The sequence below is a fragment of the Eubalaena glacialis genome, chromosome 20 (assembly GCF_028564815.1).
Source record: "Eubalaena glacialis isolate mEubGla1 chromosome 20, mEubGla1.1.hap2.+ XY, whole genome shotgun sequence".
Classification (NCBI taxonomy): domain Eukaryota; kingdom Metazoa; phylum Chordata; class Mammalia; order Artiodactyla; family Balaenidae; genus Eubalaena; species Eubalaena glacialis.
Window position 1 is genome coordinate 29,649,803 of NC_083735.1, and position 23,340 is coordinate 29,673,142.

General features: G+C 41.2%; 1 protein-coding gene across 1 annotated transcript in view; it reads left to right on the forward strand.

Moving 5' to 3' along the window:
• The window catches only part of KCNU1 (potassium calcium-activated channel subfamily U member 1), a 134,870-nt gene that overhangs the window by 51,923 nt on the left and 59,607 nt on the right, over window positions 1-23,340 (forward strand). Inside the window, exons 16-19 of the mRNA XM_061177379.1 lie at window positions 4-72; window positions 3,248-3,337; window positions 3,479-3,576; window positions 14,613-14,727. Of these exons, the coding sequence (XP_061033362.1) occupies window positions 4-72; window positions 3,248-3,337; window positions 3,479-3,576; window positions 14,613-14,727 (372 nt within the window). The remainder of the gene's footprint in view (window positions 1-3; window positions 73-3,247; window positions 3,338-3,478; window positions 3,577-14,612; window positions 14,728-23,340) is intronic.

Here is a 23,340-nt window from a genome sequence, read left to right on the forward strand (position 1 = left end):
CAGGCTCTGCTTCGTGAAGATGCACCTCATGCTGATAGCCATCGAACACAAGTCCGTGTGTCACGGTTACTGGTACCAATGAGACTTCAAATCGCTTCAGAGTCTTCGAGGGGGAATCTTTATGATTAAGATTTTTCCAAACATACAGCCGTAACTAAGCTTTTTGCTATTTGTTGAGAGCCGGCCCCAGGCTCTCAAGGCACCCAGGCTGCTGTGGTGCATTTAATACTGTCTTTAATGATTGAGGTTAGAATGGTTACCCTAGTGGGTGGGCAGGAGCTCTGCCTTTGTTCCTATGGCCTTGCCCCAATTGTGTCTCATGATCAGGAGACAGAAGAAATGGTCACCTTCTCAGATCTGTTCCTCAGTATATTACCAGATCTTGTAAGTCTTGACCATGAAACCATACCATGAAATAGAATTATTTGTGATAAAAATGTTCCCACAAACTCTAGCCTTAGAAACTAATCCACAAAATATGGAAAAATGGGAATTTGGCCTGCTGGGCAAAGTGTGCTGTTGATAAAGGAAAGAGGTAACCTTATCAGACCATCAGCATTTCCTGAAAATGCGTACTGAATAATATAAGAAGTAAGAGAAGTTATCATATAATAAAAAAGAAATCCAGAGTCAGCCACAATGATATAGAGATAAAAGATGCTGAAAAATAAAAAGTGAGGCTTAAGTGGGATGGGGAACAAGAAACACTTATGTTGGCTTTTGTGTGTTTTTTAGTGAAAAACTACCTTGAATTAAATTGGAATCAATAGGCTAGATTTTGATCCTGATTATGATTTGCCAGCCCAGTGGCCGTAGAGAAGTGTCCATCACCTGTACAAGGAGGGAGTCACATTAATTAATCCCTAAGACCCCTTCCAGCTCAAAGACTGACATTACCAGGAACCCTAAAATCATAGGGAAACAGTCAAAATTCAATAGTTTTGAATGATATCAGAGGGACTACAAAGTATATGAAAGGCTAGAAAGAAGAAACAGTGTGTCAGTTAGAGAGGATGTAGAAGGTATCGGAGCAAAAGGGGTCAGTGGGATACAGTACAGAGCAAGTGCTTAAGGAGAGTAAAGAATAGTACCATCTGGCTGGCTGAATCTTATTTAACAATTCTGCCGTGCTCATGGAAATCTCGAAATCGAAACCCATGTACAAGTGCCCTTTCTACTGGAAATAGGTGAGAGTAAGGAGGATGGTATCTTAGCCTCACGAGCCAGGTAGTTTGGGTTTCAGACCAGCCCAAAACTTGATCAGGTTTTAACATCTTTGGCCTTCAATGACCTGGGTTATGCATCGGAATTATTTGCAAAGTTTGAAAGACATAGAATTCAAAACCTCACTTCTGACTTTATAAAACCAAAATCTATGAATTTTTTTGAGTCCCCATGATATAGTCATTTTATTCACTGACATTCAGAAACGGTTATACCAAATGCTCTTAATATCCTTTCCACATTTAACATCCTAGATTTCTATAAACTTTATTAGAATGACTGTCAGGACATTGTGGACCAGAAACATGAATAAGCAGCTAAGTTCTACATATATTCAAGAAGTTCTGGTGCCATTTACTACCTAGCATACATCTACCTCCAATAAAAGAGGCAGCTGCTCCAACATAGATTTAATTTTGGTTTCTCACCAAAGAGTCAGATGCATCAAAAGAATTAAATCCTGATTTGGCAAAGATATTGGTAATAGCAGTCTTACATGATTGCTACTTCATGACTGACACTGCTTTAGGCACTTCACTTACATTAACTCCCGAATCCTCCCAACAATGCTGTAAGAAGGGTACAATTAGCCCCATTTTTACAGAGTAGAAGCCAAGAAAAGTTAAATAATTTCCCCAAGCTTGCACCACACCCAGGGGCCAAGCGAGAATGTGAACTTACTCTGGGGGCACTTCTGATCACCAGGCTGTGCTAAATCCACCACAGTCACTGTACACGGAAGGAAAATAGGGCATCTCAAAGCTGGGCTTCAGGCAAGTATATTGAAAAACTAGGGAAAAACCTATTTTTTCTCACCTTTTATTTTTTCTTCTAATTGATGCACCTCGCTAGACTCTAAGATGTGCAAAAGCTCTGGATAATCCTCAGGATCTGTCTTAGGGAACAATTTGTCACCTGGTAAGAGGTGAAGCTGGATCTGACCCCAGTCAGAGAATGTTCTGAGTTAGTTCCAGTGGCCTGCGTTCTCTAATAGAGCAACTGGCCGTGATTCATGAAGGGGGCGGGGGGAGGATCAAGCAATAACTTCTTTGAAAGATGTTCACCTCTTCTTTCAAATGCAACCAGAGAAATTATTATGACAGTATCTTCATAACTAAGAATTTAACGTGAGTTCAGAGGACCCTGCCTTTAAAAAAGGAGGTATGAAGATACAACTTAAACATATGCTTGTTAGGTAGTGAATATCAACCGATGATACTGAGGCAGGGGAGGCACAAATCCGTGTCCTTTCCTTTTCAAACACACACGAAGCGAGGGGAGGTATAGGGTTGTAAGACCTCACCGTGCTGGAGGTCTGAATGAAAGGAAATGAAAACGGGAGATCCTGACCAGCAGGGAGAAACGTGAGGAGCTCAGATAGTCATAATGGAGCACCCTATCAAAAAATATCACGGATGAAGTTTATAAGGCAGCGTTTTCAAACACACAAAACCATAATAAAATAGACAATCAAAATATTCAAGTAGTGTAGAAATAGAAACAATTCACGTGGCTCCTGCTCTCAAAAATCTTGCAATCAAGATACACAAAAGTGAAGTCAGAGATAAACAAGTTCAAAAATTGTATAGGCAAATAAAAGGAACTTTTGAATCCAGCCAGTTAATTAGATGAATTTAATTTTAAAGGACAAATAGCCTAAGGATGTACACCACTAGGATGACCGTAAGGCTAGCAACTGTGTGGCCTTGGCCTGTTTGGCCTTGGATAGCTTCAATCAGCAAGGCCTCCTGCATCTGAATTGCTTTGACCATTTCTGATGCAGGACACAGTCCGGGGAGTGTATGCAGCTCAGCAATTGGGTTGTGACCTGGCCCCCCTCAGTATATTCAGCAGCAGTTGATGAATTAAATGCAGTCAGATTCACATTTTCTGCTGTAAATTTTGGCAGTCAAAAGGGATTGAGCCCTATTAACTCTGCAACGTAGAGAATCCTTCGGTAAAAACAGATATTGCCCCAGAAATTGGAGGGGGAAATTACTGTATTATTATTTTCTGTTTCCAGTGGGCTGATACTAAACCCACCTGCTCAAGTTAAGCTCCGTAAGAACACACTAGGGTTCTTTATTGCTGAATCTGCAAAGGATGTCAAAAGGTAAAAATTTTTTTTTATTACTTTAACGGGGAGAAAGTCCTAAAGTGAATACAACTTAATGGCAGGCAGCCTGAGTCAGCCCCGTGTTTCTTTAGTGTGAAGCCTCACAGAAGTCATTCTTGATTTGCTTTCATTGTCCAGAGCCGCCTTTTACTGTGCCGTCTGTCACAGTGATGTGTATACTCCTGAGCTAATTGGAAAATGTAGCTGCAAAAGCAAGAACCCTCGACACAGGACAGGTAACTGCGCTTTCTGTCTGGCTGTCCTCAGCCCAGCTTCTGGGGGCGTGGCCAAGGAAAGGGGAGGGACTCTATCTCTTAAAAGACAGTGTCCACTTGAACTTGGCCAAGAAGTGGCAGATGCTTCCCCACTGGGCATCCAAGACCTGAGAATCAGTCTTTTAGAGCTGGAAGAAACCTTACTAGTTCTCTAGTTCAACCCCTTCCCGGGCCATGCAAATGAGCTGTGAAAGAGATTCAGTAATTTTGTCCAAAGTCACATAGCCAGCTGGAGGCACCTTCCAAGTCAATTCCAGACATGATGATGATTAGCCTGTTGCTTTTTCTCTACGTCACGCAGGTCTTCCCACCTTCAGTCTAAAAGTTCAGCCTGTATCTGACTGCTTCGTTGGGTATAAGGATGCCCCCTCATGACCATTTCTATTTTTTTAAATTTTATTGGGATGTCTTTGACATACAACATTGTATGAGTTTAAGGTGTACAACATGATTTGATACATTTATATTGCAATACGATTGCTATTGTAGCATTAGCTAACCCCTCTGTCACCAGCATAATTATCATTTCTTCTAGTGTTGCGAACAGAACCGTTCCTTGAGTAGTCTGTTCCTTAATGGATTGTAGGGAGCTTAAAATTTACTCATTCTGGCATAGTGATGAAGAAATGAAACTTTCCCCCTTTGCTCAATCTGAACTCGATAGCTCACCAACAACCCTTACCACTTAAAGCAGGAAGAGAAAAGTTGATCTCGAGCATTCATGATAACTTAATCACTTCTGGTTTGAAACTTAGTCTCTTCCAGGTATGTTAAGATTGTTTGGGTAAAATCCCAGTGTTTCAGCATTTAAACTTAATTCAGAATTTGAATTTCCTATCATGGCTGTCCTTCTCTCTAAGGTTCTTCTCTTCTCTTCTCCCCAGTAGTATTCTATCTAAATGCAGGAGAAATCTTGCCTAACCATATGGTATTCTCGTAGTGGACAGCCAAGCATCCTTTCATGAGAGTCCTCCTTACTGGTTCCTGAGGTCTGTAAGTGTCAACTTCTGTGACCTCTGCATTGGCAACCAGTGACTCTGTTACTTCTGGATTTAGGTCACCTACTGTCGTTTGTTACTGAAATCCATCGTCCCTGACATTGCCTCTGGTTTTTTTTTTCAGATAGAATTTTCTTTGTTAAAAAAATTTATTTTTTGTTGAAGTATAGTTGATTTACAATGTTGTGTTAGGTTCAAGTGTACAGCAGAGTGATTTAGTTATATATATATGTGCGTGTATATATATATATATACACGCACATATATTTTTTTTTTCAGATTATTTTCCCATATAGATTATTACAGAATATTGAGTATAGTTCCCTGTGCTATATAGTAGGTCCTCGTTTATCAATTTTATATATAGTTGTGTGTATATGTTACTCCCAAACTCCTAATTTATCCCCCCCCACCTTTCCCATTTGGTAACCATAAGTTTGTTTTCTGTGTCTCTGAGTCTGTTTCTGTTTTGTAAATAAGTTCATTTGTATCATTTCTTTAGATTCCACATATAAGTGATATCATAAGATATTTGTCTTTCTCTGTCTGACTTACTTCACTTAATATGACAATCTCTAGGTCCATCCATGTTGCTACAAATGGCATTATTTTGGGGTTTTTTTATGGCTGAGTAGTATTCCATTGTATATATGTACCACATCTTCTTTATCCAGTCATCTGTCAATAGACATTTACATTGCTTCCATGTCTTGGCTATTGTAAATAATGCTGCAATGAACATTGGGGTGCAGGTATCTTTCTGAATTATGGTTTTCTCTGGATACATGCCCAGGATTGGGATTGTTGGATCCTATGGTAACTGTGTTTACTTTTTGAGGAACCTCCATACTGTTCTGCATGGTGGCTGCACCAATTTACATTCCCACCAACAGTGCAGGAGGGTTCCCTTTTCTCCACACCCTCTCCAGCATTTATTATTTGTAGACTTTTTGTGAGGTGGTACCTCATTGTAGTTTTTAGCCTCTGGTCTTGAGGTCTACAAAATCCCTTTTTCCTTTACTCCTAGTCTTTTTATTCCATATGTTATTTTGGTCTCTCTGCTCTGTGGGATTTGTCAGTCTCCCCACATTCGTAGGTGTGCATGTCAGGATGTGGGAACCTAGGTGGTGCCCTCAGGCCATCTTCTGCTTAAACACACACATGCCGCCATCTGCTCTTCTCTAGTCATCTTGCACTGTTACTAAATACTCCTCTAAGTGCGCCCACCAGGATCCATATGAAGAGGGTTTTCCTATGGATTTTCTCCCCTTACACACCATAAAATTATCCTATGTTCCTTGTCTCACCACCTCTCACCTTCCTGAGACACCAGGTGTGTGTGTTGGTTGGGAGGGACTAAGTGTTTTCTCAGGGGTCCAGGCTCTGTCATTTTTGGGTGATAGCTTTATCGAGATATAATTCAAAAACTATGAAGTAAATACCAAATCCTTTTAAAGGGTCCAGCAATTCAGTGGGTTTTAGTATATCAGCAGATTTACGCAACCATCACCACAGTCAATCTTAGGACATTTCCATACCTCAAAAGGAAACTCCATACCCAGCAGCAGTCATTCCCCGTCCTCTTCCTGCACCCCTGGCAACCACTAGCCTACTTTCTGCCTCTACAGATTTGCCTCTTCCGGCCACGTCATAAAGAGGGGGTGATACAGTACGTGGCCTTTTGCATCTGGCTCCTTTCACATAGCCATGTTGTAGCATGTATCAATACCTCACTTCTTTCCATGGGTGAATAATGTTCCATTGTGTGGATACACTTCCTTTTGTTTACTCATTCATCTGTCAATGGACACTTGGATTGTCTCCAACTTTTGGATATTGTGGATAATGTTGCTATGAATATTAGCACAGAGATATCTGTTTGAGTTCCTCTTTTAATTTTTGTGTATACATCTAGAAGTAGAATTGCTATATCAAATATTAAGTCTATGTCTAATTTTTTGAGGAACCACCATACTGTATTACACAGCAGCTGCATCATTTTACATTCCTACCAGCAGTGCACAAGAACAAGAGTTCCCATTTCTCCACATGCTAACCAACACTTATTATTTTCCTTTTTTTAAAAAAATAGTAGCTGTTCTAATGGGTGTAAAGTGGTATCTTATTGTGATTTTTAGCTTAATTTCCCTAATGGCTACAGATGTTGAGCATCTTTTAATAAGGATCTTATTAGCCATTTGTATATCTTCTTTGAAGAAATGTCTATTCAAATCCTCTGCCCATTTTTAAATTGGGCTATTGTCTTTCTATTATTAAGTTACATTAGGTCTTTAAATATCCTAGATACATGTCCCTTATCAGATATGTGATTTGCAAATATTTCCTCCCATCCTGTGGTTTGGCTTTTCATTTTCTTCAAATAATTTGAAGCACAAACTTTTCGTTGTAGCAACTCTGGACACCAGGGGTGGTATTGTTGTTTCTTGTTGGATTAGTGGGTTAGTGGCTTGGCTGGACTATTTCATTGAACTCTATTTCCCCTGCAGTGTGAAGCCTCTGGTGTTGCCCATCAGAGAGTATAGCCTTGGGATGCACATAGTCACCCTGGGATGACAGTGGTTTTAACTGGGCTCTTTTTAATTGTCTCCTTTCCTGACTCTCTGTTAAGCTCTCTGCCTCTGTTGGTATCACACCCAGCTCTTAGGCTACACTCATTGGCTGCCAGTGACTATTATTTTTGACAATACCCTGAGGCATATATTGCTTTACAATATTATCCAATTAAATTTGAGCCCCTTTGCAGGAGTAGTTTCTGAGGCTAGTCTGAGGTTTGTTCTGAACCTGAGAGAGCACTTATTAGCTGTCTCTTTCCTGGTTCACTATGGTAAATTCTGGCCCATGGTTTACCTTGTTGCTCTCATGGAGCTACCAGCATCCACTTAATGATTTGCCACCAAAATCACCATTGTTTTCAAGAACATCCTTGGGCTTGAGCTTCTCCACACTCTACTCCAAGTAAAGCCAATTCCCTTGGGAAGAACATCAGAGCTCTCTATTGTAGTGGCCTGCCTCTCCCTCTGGGCAGAATCTCTGAGCCACTGCCCAGGAGCTGTGGGGTAGAAACGGTCGTCCACTTCTCTGGAATTGACACATCTGCTTTTTGAGCAGGTCTCTGGGCAGTGGCGGTAGCTTCTGGTCTTGGTTTGCCTCTCCCACTGTAAAACCTCGGCCTTGGGTGCGAGCTGGGATGAGGCTATTCAGTGCTCCATGGTTTTCACCCCGTGATGCTGGGGCAGGGCCTCTGCCCCATGAGTGAGGGCTGTGTGGGGGAAGGGAGCCTCCATCCTCTTGGTTGTACTCACCTGAAACTTAGCCTCTGCACCATGGGGCTGGGAGAATGAGAAATGCTGGTGCCCTGCCCCTCCCCGAGACACGCCATAGCCCTTGCCTGGAAGCTGGAGGGAAGGGTAGCTCTGTATTTCCGGGCACACATACCCAGAATGGAGCTTCTGTCACACTTAGTTGGGGTTGGAGGAAAGGAAGCCGTTTGTGGCCCAAGTGCCTGTGGCTCTTGTAGCTCTTCCTAAGGTTTGGTATAATTTTTTGAATAAATTGTCTACATTTGCTACATGCCTGTAGGACAATTTCTAGAGACTTTAATTGTGCTTGTATGTGTGTGTGTTTCAATTTTCACTAGTTACTGTTGTTTCATGGAGGAGCAGGTCCATGGAACTTTTCATGCTTCCATCCCACATTCCGAACTAGAGGCTCTATCTTAACCATATCTATTTTCTCTGACTCTTTAAATTTTTTTGTGAAAATCTAAGACAGTTTTGGGCATAGAAAGAAACTATTCCTATGCCATTTCCTGAAATCCCTATTACCTAGAGGGCTTGCAACGGAACGCTTGACTCTAAAGAATACTGTTAATTAAATGGGCTTCAAGAGCCTATTTGGGATTCAAAAGTTAAACATTGACTCTTTTGCATTCTATAATAATATGAATCATTCTTTTTTTGTAATTTATTTATTTTTGGCTGTGTTGGGTCTTTGTTGCTGCGTGTGGGCTTTCTCTAGTTACGGTGAGCGGGGGCTACTCTTCGTGGCGGTGTGCGGGCTTCTCATTGCGGTGGCTTCTCTTGTTGCGGAGCACGGGCTCTAGGCACGCGGGCTCGGTAGTTGTGGCTCGCGGGCTCAGTAGTTGTGGCGCACGGGCTTAGTTGCTCCACAGCATGTGGGATCTTCCCGGACCAGGTCTCAAACCTGTGTCCCCTGCATTGGCAGACGGATTCGTACCCACTGCGCCACCAGGGAGGCCCAATGTGAATCATTCTTGAGGCGATGGGTGAGGCTAACTAAATGGAGAAATGTCCCATTAAAGAGATGTGAATGAGAAAGAAAAAAATAACACATTAAGAGTATCGTCTCATTACACATATCTTTATCCCATATGAAAATGCAGCATTGTTTCATGCAGTAGACATGTCCCTGTAAACACAGTGTACAAATCAAACTTTTGCACATAAGTTATACACTCATATGCATGCACTGCTGTCAGTCATTTTGCAAAACAAAAACTTTTATAAATTGAATAATCATTTAGCTGACTTTTAAGTGTGTTTTTGTTATAAATATTTTAAAGCAGGAAGTTAGTTGGTCTAGTATAAAGATGGAAAGATTTTTGTTTAAAGAAAAGAGCTCTGCATTCATATTTGTAGATATGTCAAATTTCACCCACTTCTATAACAGGTAATTTATAAGTAAGACTTTCAATTTATAATCTGGCATTTGATCTTCCCCAGAACCTTTCATTCTTCTCATAATAGAATCATTTTCTTTTTCTTCTTGCTCCATACTGATCCTCCATCACCACTTCTACTACATCCAGGACAACTCTAATTAATCTGGTACCAAGATTCTTAAATAGCAGGCTGAGTGAGCCAGCTGTTCTTACTTCACTCTGCCAGACGATGGCAGCAGAGTACCATGAAACACTCAGGGTCTGGTAGCCAGGGGAGTGGACTTGTGTGTGAATTTGAACCTGGAGAGTTAGTTCTAGCCAAAAATGTGCCAAAGAGGACATCACTGTAGAAGGGGACTACTTGGCCTTATAGATTTAAAAGTCATGATAATGTCTTGGAAATTCTCCCAGAGAATTAACTTTCTAAAAGGACTAAGGAACTTATCAATAGACGATAGAATAGAAAATTTACTGACTTAGAGATAGTTCAGATTCCAGGTTGAATATTTTACATTTCAGAGTCAGATGAAATGTATCCCCGGCCCACTCCCTTTAAAGAATTATCTCTTCGTTGAGTTAATTAAGCTTGCTCAGTCCCACCAACTTCTTCCACCTCCTGTACTCAACGAGAAGTCAGAAGGCTTGCATTCTGACGGCGACAGTGCCACTGATTGGCTGCGGTTTAGGGAAGACACATCACCTTCTGGGATCTCAGTGTCATCCTTTTGAAATTCAGCAGTCCTCATCACCGCTGTGGCTCTTTTCAGTTCTGATGTTCTATGATTTATAATCCCTCTTCTTTGATCACTTCCATTTTTCTTTTTTTTCTGAATAGAACCATACCAGAGGTTCTCCCCTTAAGTTCATAATCTAACATTTTAGAGAGGCAGCAGGGTGCAGTGGTTAAAAACGTTGGATTCTGCATTGCTCACTTACTTCTTAGCTGTGTGATCTTAGGCAAACTATTTAAGCTCTCAGAGTGTTTCAGATTTCTGTAAAATGTTGGTGATAATATTACATATCTCAGAGGGTTAAATGAGAATATTAGTACATAAAGAGTATACAGGTTGAGTCTATTCATATAGAAAGCATTAAGAACAGTTCCTGGCAAATAGTAAGTACTACCTATATGGTAATTATCATAGAACCCGTGGGAACACAAACTCAAAAAAGAATCTCGTTATTTTTCTCATCAGTGAAATTCAGATGAAATAAGAATTGACAGAGAAGTCCTGGTAGATTATACTTATTTGGACCCATTCCCCAATGTGTTTTGGATCCAGAGCATGAAGACCATGCGTGGTAGGGCCAGCCTTAAGAGCAGGAGGAATCATATGTAATTAGATAAGTTACTGGGCAGAAACTTTCCCAGCTCCAACTCAACAGTTCACTGCCTGCCATTTCTGCACTGAATTCTCTTAACGCCTAAGATGTTAGAGCAGTGGTCCTCAGCCAGGGCAGGGAGAAGCACACACCGGTCTCTGTATGTGATGGCTTGGAGAGTGGGCAACGGGAGAGTGGCCTTAGGAAAGTTGTGTCCAAATTCCCCTAATCCTCACCCCCTGAGAAAGGCTTTAGATTCCTTCTTAAAATGTTAATGTTTGTGATGGAGTCACGTGTAAATGAGAGGGGAATTATGAAGAGGAAATTGGAAAGAGGGCGTGAAAAGGGGTCAGGGATGGGCAGAAATGATAAGAACTAGTTTGAATAGGAGGTCCAAACTTGAATTTACTCTACTTCATAGTTTCCTTTAGGTTTGGCCTTGGGTCTTTTTTTCATCAACATCCCAGACTAAGTGACCTCTTTAAGAAGGGAGTCAGCCCAGCCAGTGTTCCCTAGGGATGAGCATTCCAAACCTGGAAGGTTGAGCTCTAACCCCCACAGTGAATCTACCAGCTCTCTAGCTTGGCTCTCCTCCTGCACCAATGGTTATAGGTATCAGAGAGAGCAGAGGTGTTCCTAAATGCCTCTTCTCTAAAGCAGGGACCAAATGTCCACCCAATTCCAGTAAAAAGGAAAACAGCCTGGTAATAGTCTACAAAGACCATACACCAGTATCTTGCATTCCTGTATTCATGACAGTTGCCATCGTTCTTGTAGTCAGTCCCACCGTTGGCGGTGCGGCTTCATTTTCTCGAGTTCTTGGTGTCCATCTCCACTTTGGCCGTGGCCCTTTTTATTTCTCATCCCAATGATGATAATAGCATCCTGGCAGGTTTCCCTGGATCTAGCCTCTCTTCATGCCAATCCATGCCATCTTTCATGGCTCTACGAATTTTCTTGAAGTTCTGATCATGAACAGATATATAAATAAAAAAATAAATAGATGGATGAATGTTATCCCTACTTTTGCAAGACGAAGGCATCAGCTTGATCTCTTGTCCTGCTGCTTCTTCGGCTCCTGAGAGGAGTGTTTCTTATCCAGGATACATGGTATCACTTCTTAGGTGTGTCACAACGACTGGTAGATACTAAATTTTGCAACAATTGAGCTACTTAGTAAATTGGAGCAGATTCAGAATCAGGCAAATAAGGCAGGAATTATTTTCACTCATTTGGACTATGATAAGATTTCCTGAGGGAGAGAGAGAGGAGTAGCATTATTGCTCTCCATATGGAAATCGTATATGAGGCGTGTCTTAATATGCAATCCTATCACATGTGCCAGGAAAGGAAAATGGTTGTCTGTAGCTGTCAAGGAAATCACTTCTTGAAGAAAAGAGAAAGATAATCAAGATGCTGGCCGTGCATAGGACTTTAATTTTTTTTTTTTTCAGTCACCCACAGGTCTTAGATGCCATGTCTTTTTTGATGTCTAATGCTTTATTCGGAAACCCTCTTTAGAATATCCATAGAGAAGAAGTCATAGTAAGCCATGGCAAGCCATTAACAGTCTGGTTAGGGCATCAGGCAAAAATCCATTTCATTTTTCCCTTGCCTAAAATATGAAAACATAATTACTTGGACACTGTCAGCTGTAGCTAAATAGATTAAAATATAAATAAATCAAGTGATCAAATGCTCTTAGAGTGAAATCAGAGAAACTTCAATTGCTTATCTACTGCCTTGAGAGAAGGGGACTTTACTTCCTAGTTTTATTTTATTCTTTGGTTTTTCTCCCAAGTGTTTGAAGCAGCAAAGAAACTGGGAGAAAGGGCAGTAATTGTTGCATGTTCTTAACAGCCCTCTCTGCAACCTGGTAGAGAGGACACTTTCAGACTTTTTTGCGAAATTCATTAGGATTATAGAACTTAGGGTTGAAGGAACCAAAGAGACCACGTGGACCAGTTCTTTCCCCTTCGGGCAGCCAGCAGCACACAGCCAGAGCCTCCACCCATCCCCACGAGACTGCGCCTTCCAACCCCCGTATCCATGGACGTACTTCCATAATCATGAACGCTTCCAACATTATGCAGATCATTCATGTGTTTTCAGGAGAGATTTTATTAAGAAGGACACAAGGGAAGGTTCAAAGCTTTATTGAGCAAAAATTTCTCAGGGTTCATACCCAGCACTCACCTCACCCACATGTCCCCTCCCACCTTTTCTTAATACCTGGCAAATGTTGTTGGCTGGAGAGTGAGGCTGTGAGAAAACAAGAGACTTCCCGAAAGTTCCATTGTTCCCAAGCCAGTTTAGGCATGTTGCCTTTTGCATTCCACAGCTCAGTTTCCATCACGAGTACTAAGCCGACTAGCCTTTAAAGACTGACAGTTGGTAACACGCTAGTCCTCGCTTAGATTTTTCTTCAGAAGTTCCCTTCCCAAGCCGTTCCCCCCAGGGCAAAAGGTAACCACAAAATAAGGAAACATCAATCAACCTGAAAACCCCATCAAAATTCCATATGTAAGTGAAGGCTTCTGAGGATTACAGATAGGGAGCAATCTTATTCCATACTTGGCTCTTAGTACACCTGTATGATGCAATTACTGCTGATTTAAACCGACAAATCACATGTGCAAAGGATGTCCCTCTTCTTCCAAAAGTGTGTTTTGACTCAATTGATATTTTCTGCAGATTAAAATGGCTTAGAAAGAGTTACATCAAAAGAAGAGGGATACCATTCCCTCTTCTGTCTGCCATTGTCCAAAACCTGGCTCGGTGTGGCTTTAAAGGCTTGTTCCAGAGGCACTCCCCATTCTGAGTAGTCTAAGTACAGAGAGATTCTGAAATTGACACAGGAGGAAAGGTCATGTCTCTTTTCTCCACTTAGGTGGGCAAAGGAAGAGGAATAGCAGTGATGGCTCCTCTGACTCTGTCCATCTCCTCGATAACTTCTTCCCAGGCAGTCTTCCCATCTCTGATCACCTGGCAATCAGGTTCAGGCAAGCAGATCATGCAGGGTTTTTGAATAGTGAAAGAAAAGCATTTAACTTCCAAAGCATCCTTTAGAATGTTACTTTTCATCACAGTACCAAGTGCCAATTCTTATTGAGCAAGGATGGCTTCCTAGCCAAGTGCGTTGAAAGGATTCCTAGGTTAAATCTCTGTTCTGGAATAAAAACGGCGTGATGGAGTATCAACATATGGGTGCAGGAGGCTCAGGTGTCTGCTTTTTTCCATCTCAAAGCAGCTTCGTGTTGCTCATTTAATGTTGCTCACACATTCTTGCATTTATCCTCAACAATCACCCTTTGAGGTCCTAGTCTTCTCCCTATTTTGCAGATGAGAAGATTATCTGCTTTTGTGTTATTTCCAGATGTGGAAATTCACAAATGTTTTGAGACATATCCCAGGTAAGATCAAGATTCTTCAAAAGTTAAAATAAATAATAAAGGAAGCCTTGAAGGATAAATGAAGTAGAAGGAAGCAGTATCCAAGGAGAATGAATTGCAGGCTGACCAGTATCTGCAGAATAGAGTAGGGGCCTTGTATAGTGATCTTTTCTTAGAGTCCTGTAGTGGCTGTAGACTCTGCTGGCAGCCGAAAGGCTCCCCAAGTGCTATACTTCTGGATGAGATGGGAAGAATGATGGATTAGAAAGGTGCAGAATGGATAAGGAAGTACTCAGTAGGTACTTATTTTAAGCATACCATATGGTATTAACATCCTCACAATCATTTTCACCCACTCTCTAACTCTGTAGAAGGAAATTAAAGAGTTTTCTACAAACCATCCTCTTAGAAGGAAATTAAAGAGTTTTCTACAAACCATCCTCTTAGAACTAGTCTGTAGCTGAGGATTCTCAGCCTCTCCCTAGTCAAGGGGCCAGAGCTCTCTCAGCCAATAGGAACAGTCCAGAAATCCCTTATGAAGGGGTATTATGCCAACTCACCAAGATGGCTATGACATTGCAGGGACAACAGTCATGGTGATGAGAAACAACGGAAGGGAACACTCTGGTCCAAAAACACAGGACTCCTACCCAGCGACACATATGAGCATGGCTAGCAACTTGAGCTTTACCACCAGGTAAGAGACGCAGAGAACCCTGGTCCTCTATGTTTTTTTTCGAAGAATCACTGGGCAATAAAAATTTGACTTTAACAGGAATATTTGCTTTATCAGCTCCTATACTGATAATACAATTGTTCCTCACCAACATGAATTCATCCCAACTTCTCCCAATATGACTGAACTAAGCAAATATACCTCCCACAACATGGCTGAAATAATTTATGCTTATGACAGCCAGAGGTTATGCACCCAGTTTTCTTTCAGATCACCCTCCAGGCACTCAGGAAATGTGGGTGAGGGCAAAATTTCAACTCTTCCCCCATGTTTTTTCTATTATTAATCCATGCCTTATTTCCAACAAATTGTTGATGAGATTGCTTTTGGTTTTTAAATCTGCAAAATAGGGCCAACAAATTCTTCCTCCCCTACTCTCTTTTCCCTGCATCTCTCTACTCCAAGATAACCCCGATTAAGCAGAATGCAGGGTTGGAGGTGAAGAGTGTGATCTGTTTATTGAATAATTTTTAAATAGAGGGTTGATCTAAAACTTCTGTCACCCCAAATCTTATTGTGAATAACTCTGTCATGTGTTGGCAGCATTTCAATTTAGTAGCTATAAAATACCAGGAAAATCTTTCATGATTGAGAATTGTGATTGGCAATGGGTAAGTACTGTATCGTCTTCTCTGGCATCACACAATGTTCCATGCAAACGCTGGCCCTCCCTAAGCTGTGCGATCTTGGGTAGCTTGCATTACTTCTAGGTGTCTCAGTTTTGATATCTTAAATGAGTATAATGGTAATGAATACTCTGTAGGTTCTTTGTAAGGACTGAATGAGATGAGGTATTTAAAGTATTTTGCTTGATTCCTGACTGAGAGTAAGCATTCATTAAATGTTCCTTATTATTTCAGTGATCAATTATTGTATCTAGGAAGATGTATGAGATTGGACTGAATATGTAGTAGGCGCAGAGCCCTCCAAGGATGTGGATTTTGAAATAAATCCTTGATCCTGTTTTTGCTATAATTCACCTCTTTCTTTTAATGCATGAAGGATCATGCTTCTTTTTAACTGACAATTCTGGATAGATGGGTCTGGTTAACGGAGGTTTTGCTGTACCTGTCCAACAGGTGAGGCAGGCGTCAAATATCTGAGCCACCAAAGGTGCCACCGCTTCATGTGTGTGCTTTCTAAGAGGAATACAAAAATCTAGGAATTATATTTTCTGCCCTTCCCTGCCTTCCATTCCAGGATTTTATGAAATCTGAGTGGGATAATCTGTGGGAAAGGAGGGAAAGGATTAACATCTGTTTGGAGGAAAGGTTCTATGGAATTTCAGGAATTTTGCCTCACCCTTAATGACAACAGAACAGCTAGGGGTTAGCATTGGGATTTGTAGATTTTTCTTTCTTTTTAAAATGGTTGGTAAAGAGCAAAGTATTGAGTAGCTCTGTGTGCTAAGTAGGCACTATGCTTGGTGTGCCCTTAGATGCAGAAATCATGTTTCCACCCCCATGCAACCTAGTTGGGTAAACAAGATGAATTCAGATAAATTAAATCAGAGGCCAAATGAGGCAGCATCCCTTCCAGTGCTACATTGATGATTCTGACAGCAGGTCAAAGAGGAAGAGGTCAATGGGGGCTGGGTGGATTGTTCCAGAATGTTTCCTGTAGGAAGTGGGATTTGGAGAAAGGTAAGAGAAAGGGAATCTCAGTTCCTGTGGAGAACGTAACACGGGCAACGCATGGGGAAAACATGGAGCCTTCCATGTACCGAGTAGCCTGACTAGAGGTGTGGATGCATGATGGAGTGAGAAATAACGTCTCAGATTTCTCAAGAATATGTTCTTGGTTGTTGGTATTGTGCATGTGTGTGAATATATGCGTGTATGTTATGTTTCCGTTGATGCAAAGTTGTTGCAAAAACATGATTCCAATCTGAAAAGTGTTTTGAGACTATAAAGATAACATATGTGATAACATAAAATGCTCCAACCATGTTTATGCTTTCATTTATTCTTTCCCTTGTCTTCTCTGTGATAAGAGAGGATTAGCAAGTCATGGATAATCAAAACCCACAGAAGATCCTTAAATGCAATTTCAGCCATTGAGTTTCACTGACTCTTCCCACCATTCTTTAACACAGCTATACAAACAAAATCATTTAACTTACTGATGTTTTCCCCATTGTCTTTAATCCCTTTATTGTCTATGATAAATAAAGAAATGGCCTAAAGCAGGCATCTAAAAGGAGAGTTGGTCCAGATGGCCTGGTCCATCTGCAGCCTGGACCCATCAGCCCTGTCTATGGCTAGGGGATCCCTGAAAATGCTTTAAAGCCCCTAAAGAAGGTCAAAGATAGTGATAGTTTCCCATCCAGATCATCTCTAAAGATGATGCTTATTCACTTGTACCTCTTAATTCAAAAGCAAGACAGATTCTCATGAACTACAGAGCTTAAAAAAAACTAATCAAAGCCAGACTGCTGATGAGATGGTCGTATGCACGTTGACAGATAAGTGCTATTTGTGAGTGAATTTCTGTGGTATTTCATCAAGGGAGTGGTCAGCTCAGTTGTTTGAAATCCAGTGTTAATGGGATATATGACAGGTACTGCTCCCACTTGGGACTACAAAATAGGGTGCGTTTTGTTTTCTGGTTTTGGGGGGTTTTTTGTTGTTTTTCTTTTTGTCGGGCAAAGATATTCCAGCTAGCAAATTAGCAAACACATGTCCTGAGTAACAATCGCAAGTGGTAAAATAGACTTGATGGCTTAATAGAGACAAGTAGGCATTATTGGGGAAAAATGTAATATGTGTGGTCGGCGCTATTTGTGATCCATTTTTGATGTGTTAATAGTGTTACATGCACACTCCAAAACCAGCCTACGATTATTTATAGTTTTGCTGACAGTGGGCTTTGTGCTTTTAAAGATGTAATCTTCAGGCCACTAGTGGGTTTTCTGGTAAGTTCAGAAACTACTATCTTCTATCCTCAGTACTCGAAGCAGTACAGACAGCCCTAACTTACGTGAAACTTATAGTCCAATATTTCATTGCATCCCTGGTATCTTTCTTTTCCCACAGAATAAGCAACAACAAGCAACGTCATATAAATAGCAGTTTGGGTCTCAGACTAGCACACCGCAAAACTCTGTTTAATAGATGGTGGTTAAATATGTATTCATTGAGCAAATAGACAAATACTAGTTCTGTTCACCAGCGTTCTGCGTCCTTAAATCGAGAGGTCATGTAATACAAGAGGGGGAAGATGAATATTTCCTCTGACTTTTTTCAGGGTGATAAGCTTAGACCTACACCTATGCAAAATGTGGTGATAAATAAAAATGCCTCTCAAACCCTCTTGGAGCCCCTTTGCCCTCACTTCCAGTTTCTTTACTGTGGCCACCCCACTTTGGGTGAGCTTAGGAAAGTTCTGACCATTTTACTGTTGTATAGTTGTTGACTATTCTCTGTCTCTATCAAAATCCACTTCTTCAGGAAACCCGGTTTTGATTAGCTGTTAGAAAGAAAAGATTTAGATACAACTAACTCATGTTGTGACTGGCCAGTAACACAACAACCATACTAAGTCGTTCAGTATTTTGAAAAGTGGGTGTTTATAAACTCAAGTGGACGTGGGTAGATCGCTAATCAGTGAACCAAGGAGAGGCAGAAATTTCCAAGTAGTGTCTGATAGATCTGGGTCAGGAGAGGAAACCAATTCTAATAGAAGGGTTTGTCTTCTTTGGGAATATCAGCCCTTCCCTAGAAACCCTCCCTCTGGGTCTGCCTAATTCAACCCTTACAGACTCTACTGAAGCCTAAATAAGTTTCCACACAGTTTCCCTTCCCACTTTGTCTCTGTGAAACCTGTGACTAAGATTGCATTTATAGCATCAGCTTTGTCTTCATACTCCCCCATGTCCTTTTAGAGATACCAGAGACCATGCGTAGTATTTTGTTCTCTCTTTCCTGATGTCCAGCCCAGCCTTAGCTCTTTAAAAGGCAAGTGGCCCATCAGTACCGGCCATGAGCATTGCCCCACAGCAGGCATGAGCCCTAGATCACCACCTTCCTTAGCCTTTAGGCTTCGGTTTCCTCATCTTCAAAACAGAGATAACATTAGAACCGAAATAATTGAACTGTTATTTGTGAGGATTGAATGAGATAAAACAGATTAAATTCTTATCTAGTAAAAACTGAGCAAGTGAAAAAGGGTTCCCTGGTTGTGGCTCTGTGCCCCGCCCACCACCTCTGCCATCATTTCCCTGGCTCGTAGATTCCCATGCTTCTGCAGCCAATTTCTTTCTCATTCAAGGGGAGAGGGCTTGAAGTTTAAGACCTTCCAGAATTTCATGCACTGTCTACAGCCCCCCATCCACGGAGCGTCAGCTCCGTGGAGCAGATCAACAGGGTTTTCAGTGAAGATACCTAATGTGGTACTTTCCACTGGCGCACTCACTTTGTTGCTCCCAAGTCTGTCTGTTGCTTGCCATTTCCCCTCCAGAACACTCTTTCCATGGCGGTTCCAGCTCCTTCCTTGGCTCTTTCCCAGCGTCTTCCAGCTGATCCCATGGCAGTCTTCAGTTTCTGAGCAAATTACAGTCCATCAGAAGGACTGCCAGGGCATCCTCTGCCAGGCATGGCTCCTGGGACATCTGTTCCTACAAGTTCTCACTTTCGAGTACCATGCCCCTTACACACACACACACACACACACACACACACACACACACACAGACTGATGTTAGGAAAGGAAGCTGAGCCCTTCTTCTCTTTCTATTCTCAGCTCTTCACATTTATTGAATTCTGTGCCCCAGATGATCCAGGCAAGAGAAACACCATCTTTTAACCTCAGTGATGCCTGAACTCCTACTGAGGACCAGCTTCCAGGGTCTTTCCAGGGGGAGAAGCTTGGATACAAATCACCATATATGGTTCTTCTCTCTCCACATCCTATCTGAGCTTTCTGCAGAAACTAATCAAATGAGATGATCTGAGCAGGTACTTTTTTTTCCCCTTTCTGCCATATTAAGCTTTTAAAATAACTTTTCCTCTAGACAAGCATAGGCTTTTCTGTTTGAGTACAGTATGGCCCACGACCAGTAAATCAGAAGCAGTCTTTGATTTTTTTCCTTCATGCATGCTTATTGAGTATTCTCTTACTGTAGGATTTCAAATCATGTTCTAGAGTCCATGTTTACTTAATGCCGTATAGCCAGTATTTCATCTCCCCAAGTTACCTTTCTCCAAGAGTCCAGGGAGCACTTATGTTCCCAGTCCTATGGTTTCCTACCTTACATTTCAGAACCTCTGAAGATGCCTTCCTCATTTCAACTGGTGTTATTTGGATACATAGGAATCACTAGCAGGGGTGTATTTCGGCCATGAAGTTCAGTAAGCATCTTCATCAAGTCTCAATTAACAGTTCAAAGAAAACAGTAAGGCAAATGTATCTATGTTCAATTATAGGTATAGATACGGGGGTAGGTGTAAAGATAGACACAGACACATCTAGAAGTGCTATTTTTAAGTACCACGAGCCTGAGTTCCAAAGACAGATGAAAGAGTTAGGGTACCAGGGAATAGAAGAATAAAAGAATAAGAATAAGGAAAGAATTAGTAGATGCTTTCTTTTAGAACCTCTAAATACTGCCCTTCTAGTTCTTGTCCTGTACCTATAGGCAGAAATCAGATTTCTTGAGAAGCAGTGTGCCATGACTCTAGCAAAGTACCATATAGATAGGCATACCTTGTTTAATTGCACTTTGCGGATACTGCATTTTCTACAAATTGAAGGTCTGTGGCCACCCCACATCAAAGCAAGTCTGTTGGTGCCATTCTTCCAACAGCATTTGTTCACTTTGTGTATCTGTGTCATTTTGATAATTCTTGTAATATTTCAGACTTTTCATGATTATATTTGTTATGGTGATCTGTGATCAGTGGTCTTTGACGTTGCTATTGTAATTGTTTTGGGGCACCATGAACCTCACCCATTTAAGACTATGAACTTAATTGATAAATGTTGTGTGTGTTCCGACTGCTCCACCGACCAGCTGTTCCCCCATCTCTCTCCCTCTCCTCGGGCCTCCCTCTTCCCTGAGATACAGGAATATTGAAATTAGGCCAATTAATAACCCTGCAGTGGCCTCTAAGTGTTCAAGTGACAGGAAGAGTCGACGTCTCTCACTTTAAATCAAAACCCGGAAACGATTAAGCTTAGTGAGGAAGGCATGTCGAAAGCAGAGACAGGTCAAAAGCTAGGCCTCATGTGACAAACAGTCAAGTTGTGGATGCGAAGGAAAAGTTCTTGAAAAAAATTAAAAGCGGTGCCCCGGTGAACACACGAATGATAAGAAAGTGAAACAGTCTTATTGCTGATATGGAGAAAGTTTCAGTGGTCTGGATAGAAAATCAAACCAGCCACAACATTCCTTTAAAGCCTAATCCAGAACCCTCTCCCATTCTGTGAAGGCTGGGACAGGTGAGGAAGCTGCAGAAGAAGTTTGAAGCCAGCAGAGGTTAGTTTATGAGGTCTAAGAAAAGCAGCCATCTCCACAACATCAAAGTGCAAGGTGAAGCAGCAAGTGCTGATGTAAAATTGCAGGAAGTTTCCAGAAAATCTAGCTAAGATAATTCATGCAGGTGACTGCACTAAAGAACAGATTTTCAGTGTGGATGAAACAGCCTTGTAATGGAAGAAGATGCCCTAGGATTTTGACAGCCAGAGAGGAGAAGTCAATGCCTGGCTTCAAAACGTCAAAGGACAGGCTGACTCTCTTGTTAGGGGCTAATGCAGCTGGTAACTCTAAATTGAAGCCAGTGCTCATTTACCATTCTGAAAATTCTAGGACCTTTAAAAATTATGCTAAATCTACCCTGTCTGTGCTCTATAAATGAAAACAACAAAGCCTGGATGACAGCACATCTCTTTACAACATGGTTTACTGAATATTTTAAGCCCACTCTTAAGACCTACTTCTTAGTAAATTATTCTTTCAAAATATTTCTGCTAATTGATAATGCACCTGGTCACGCAAGAGTTCTGATGACGATGGACAAGATTAATGTTGTCTTCATGCCTGCTGACACAACATCCATTCTGCAGCCCATGGATCAAGGAGTAATTTTGACATTCAAGTCTTATTATTTAGGAAATACATTTTGTAATGCTATAGCTGCCATACATGGTGATTCCTGTGATGGATCTGGGCAAAATAAATTGAAAGCCTCCTGGAAAGAATTCACTATTCTTAATGCCATTAAGAACATTCATGATTGATGGGAAGAGGTTACAATATCAATATAAAGAGGAGTTTGGAAGAAGTTGATTCCAGCCCTCATGGATGACTTTGAGGGATTCAAGACTGCAGTGGAGGAAGTAACTTCAGATGTGATGGAAATAGCAAGAGAACTAGAATTAGAAGTGGATCCTGAAGATGGTACTGAATTGCTGCAATCTCACGATAAACTTGTATGGATGAGGAGTTGCTTCTCATGGATGAGCAAAGAAAGTGGTTTCTTGAGATGGAATCTACTCCTGGTGAAGATGCTGTGAAGATGGCTGAAATGACCACAAAGGATCTAGAATGTTAAATAAGCTTAGTTGGTAAAGTAGCAGCAGGGTTTGAGAGGACTGACTCCAATTTTGAAAGAAGTTCTGCCGTGGGTAAAACGCTAACAAGCAGCTTTGCGTGCTACAGGGAAGCCGATGTGGCAGACGTCAGTGCTGTCTCATTTTAGGAAACTGCCACGGCCACCCAGCCTTCAGCAACCATCACCCCGATCAGTCAGCCGCCACCACCATCGAGGCAGAACCCTTTAGCAGCAAAAAGATTACAACTCACTGAAGTTTCAGGTGATGGTTGGAATTTTTTTATCAATGAAATATTTTTAATTAAGGAATGTACATTTTTTAGACATAATGCTATTGCACACTTAATAGACTACAGTGTAGTGTAAACGTAACTTTTGCATGCGCTGGAAGACCAAAAAATTAGTGTGGCTTGCTTTACTGCGATATTCATTTTATTGTGGTCGCCTGGAAATGAACCGGCAATATCCCTGAGGTCTGCCTGTATAGGAATAATTCATCAGATATGTATTGAATAAATGAGTTCTTTATATTAAAAAACAATATTTTATTCTCATTACTTAAAAATAGAAGACAAAATAGCTTTAGGCTTCATAAAAGTGTCAGAGTAATACCATGGACAATTCAACATATTCCTTTCATTACTCTTGTCTTCCTCACCCTGTCTGTTTGACTAGCTTAGAAGGCTGTAGTGAAAGAGGGACAAAAGTCCTTTTTAAACCTCGTTGTGAATATGTGGACAGGTCTTAAGAAAAATGAAGTCACACTCTCCTAGGACTTACGGGTACAGAAATTTCCATTGATTTAGCTGGATGGTAAGATGAGGAAGCAGCCCGGGTAATACAGGAATAAAAATTCCTGTAGGACAACTGATTATTTACTGAGTGTATGTATTTATTTGAATTAAGTAGTTAGTTTTTACATGTTTTCATTCTTCTCACTTACAGTCTCCTAAAAGGCAGGGATGAGACCTTGTCTGTTTAGGGTCATATATAAAAGACCAACTAACTCAACAAGACAAAGGTA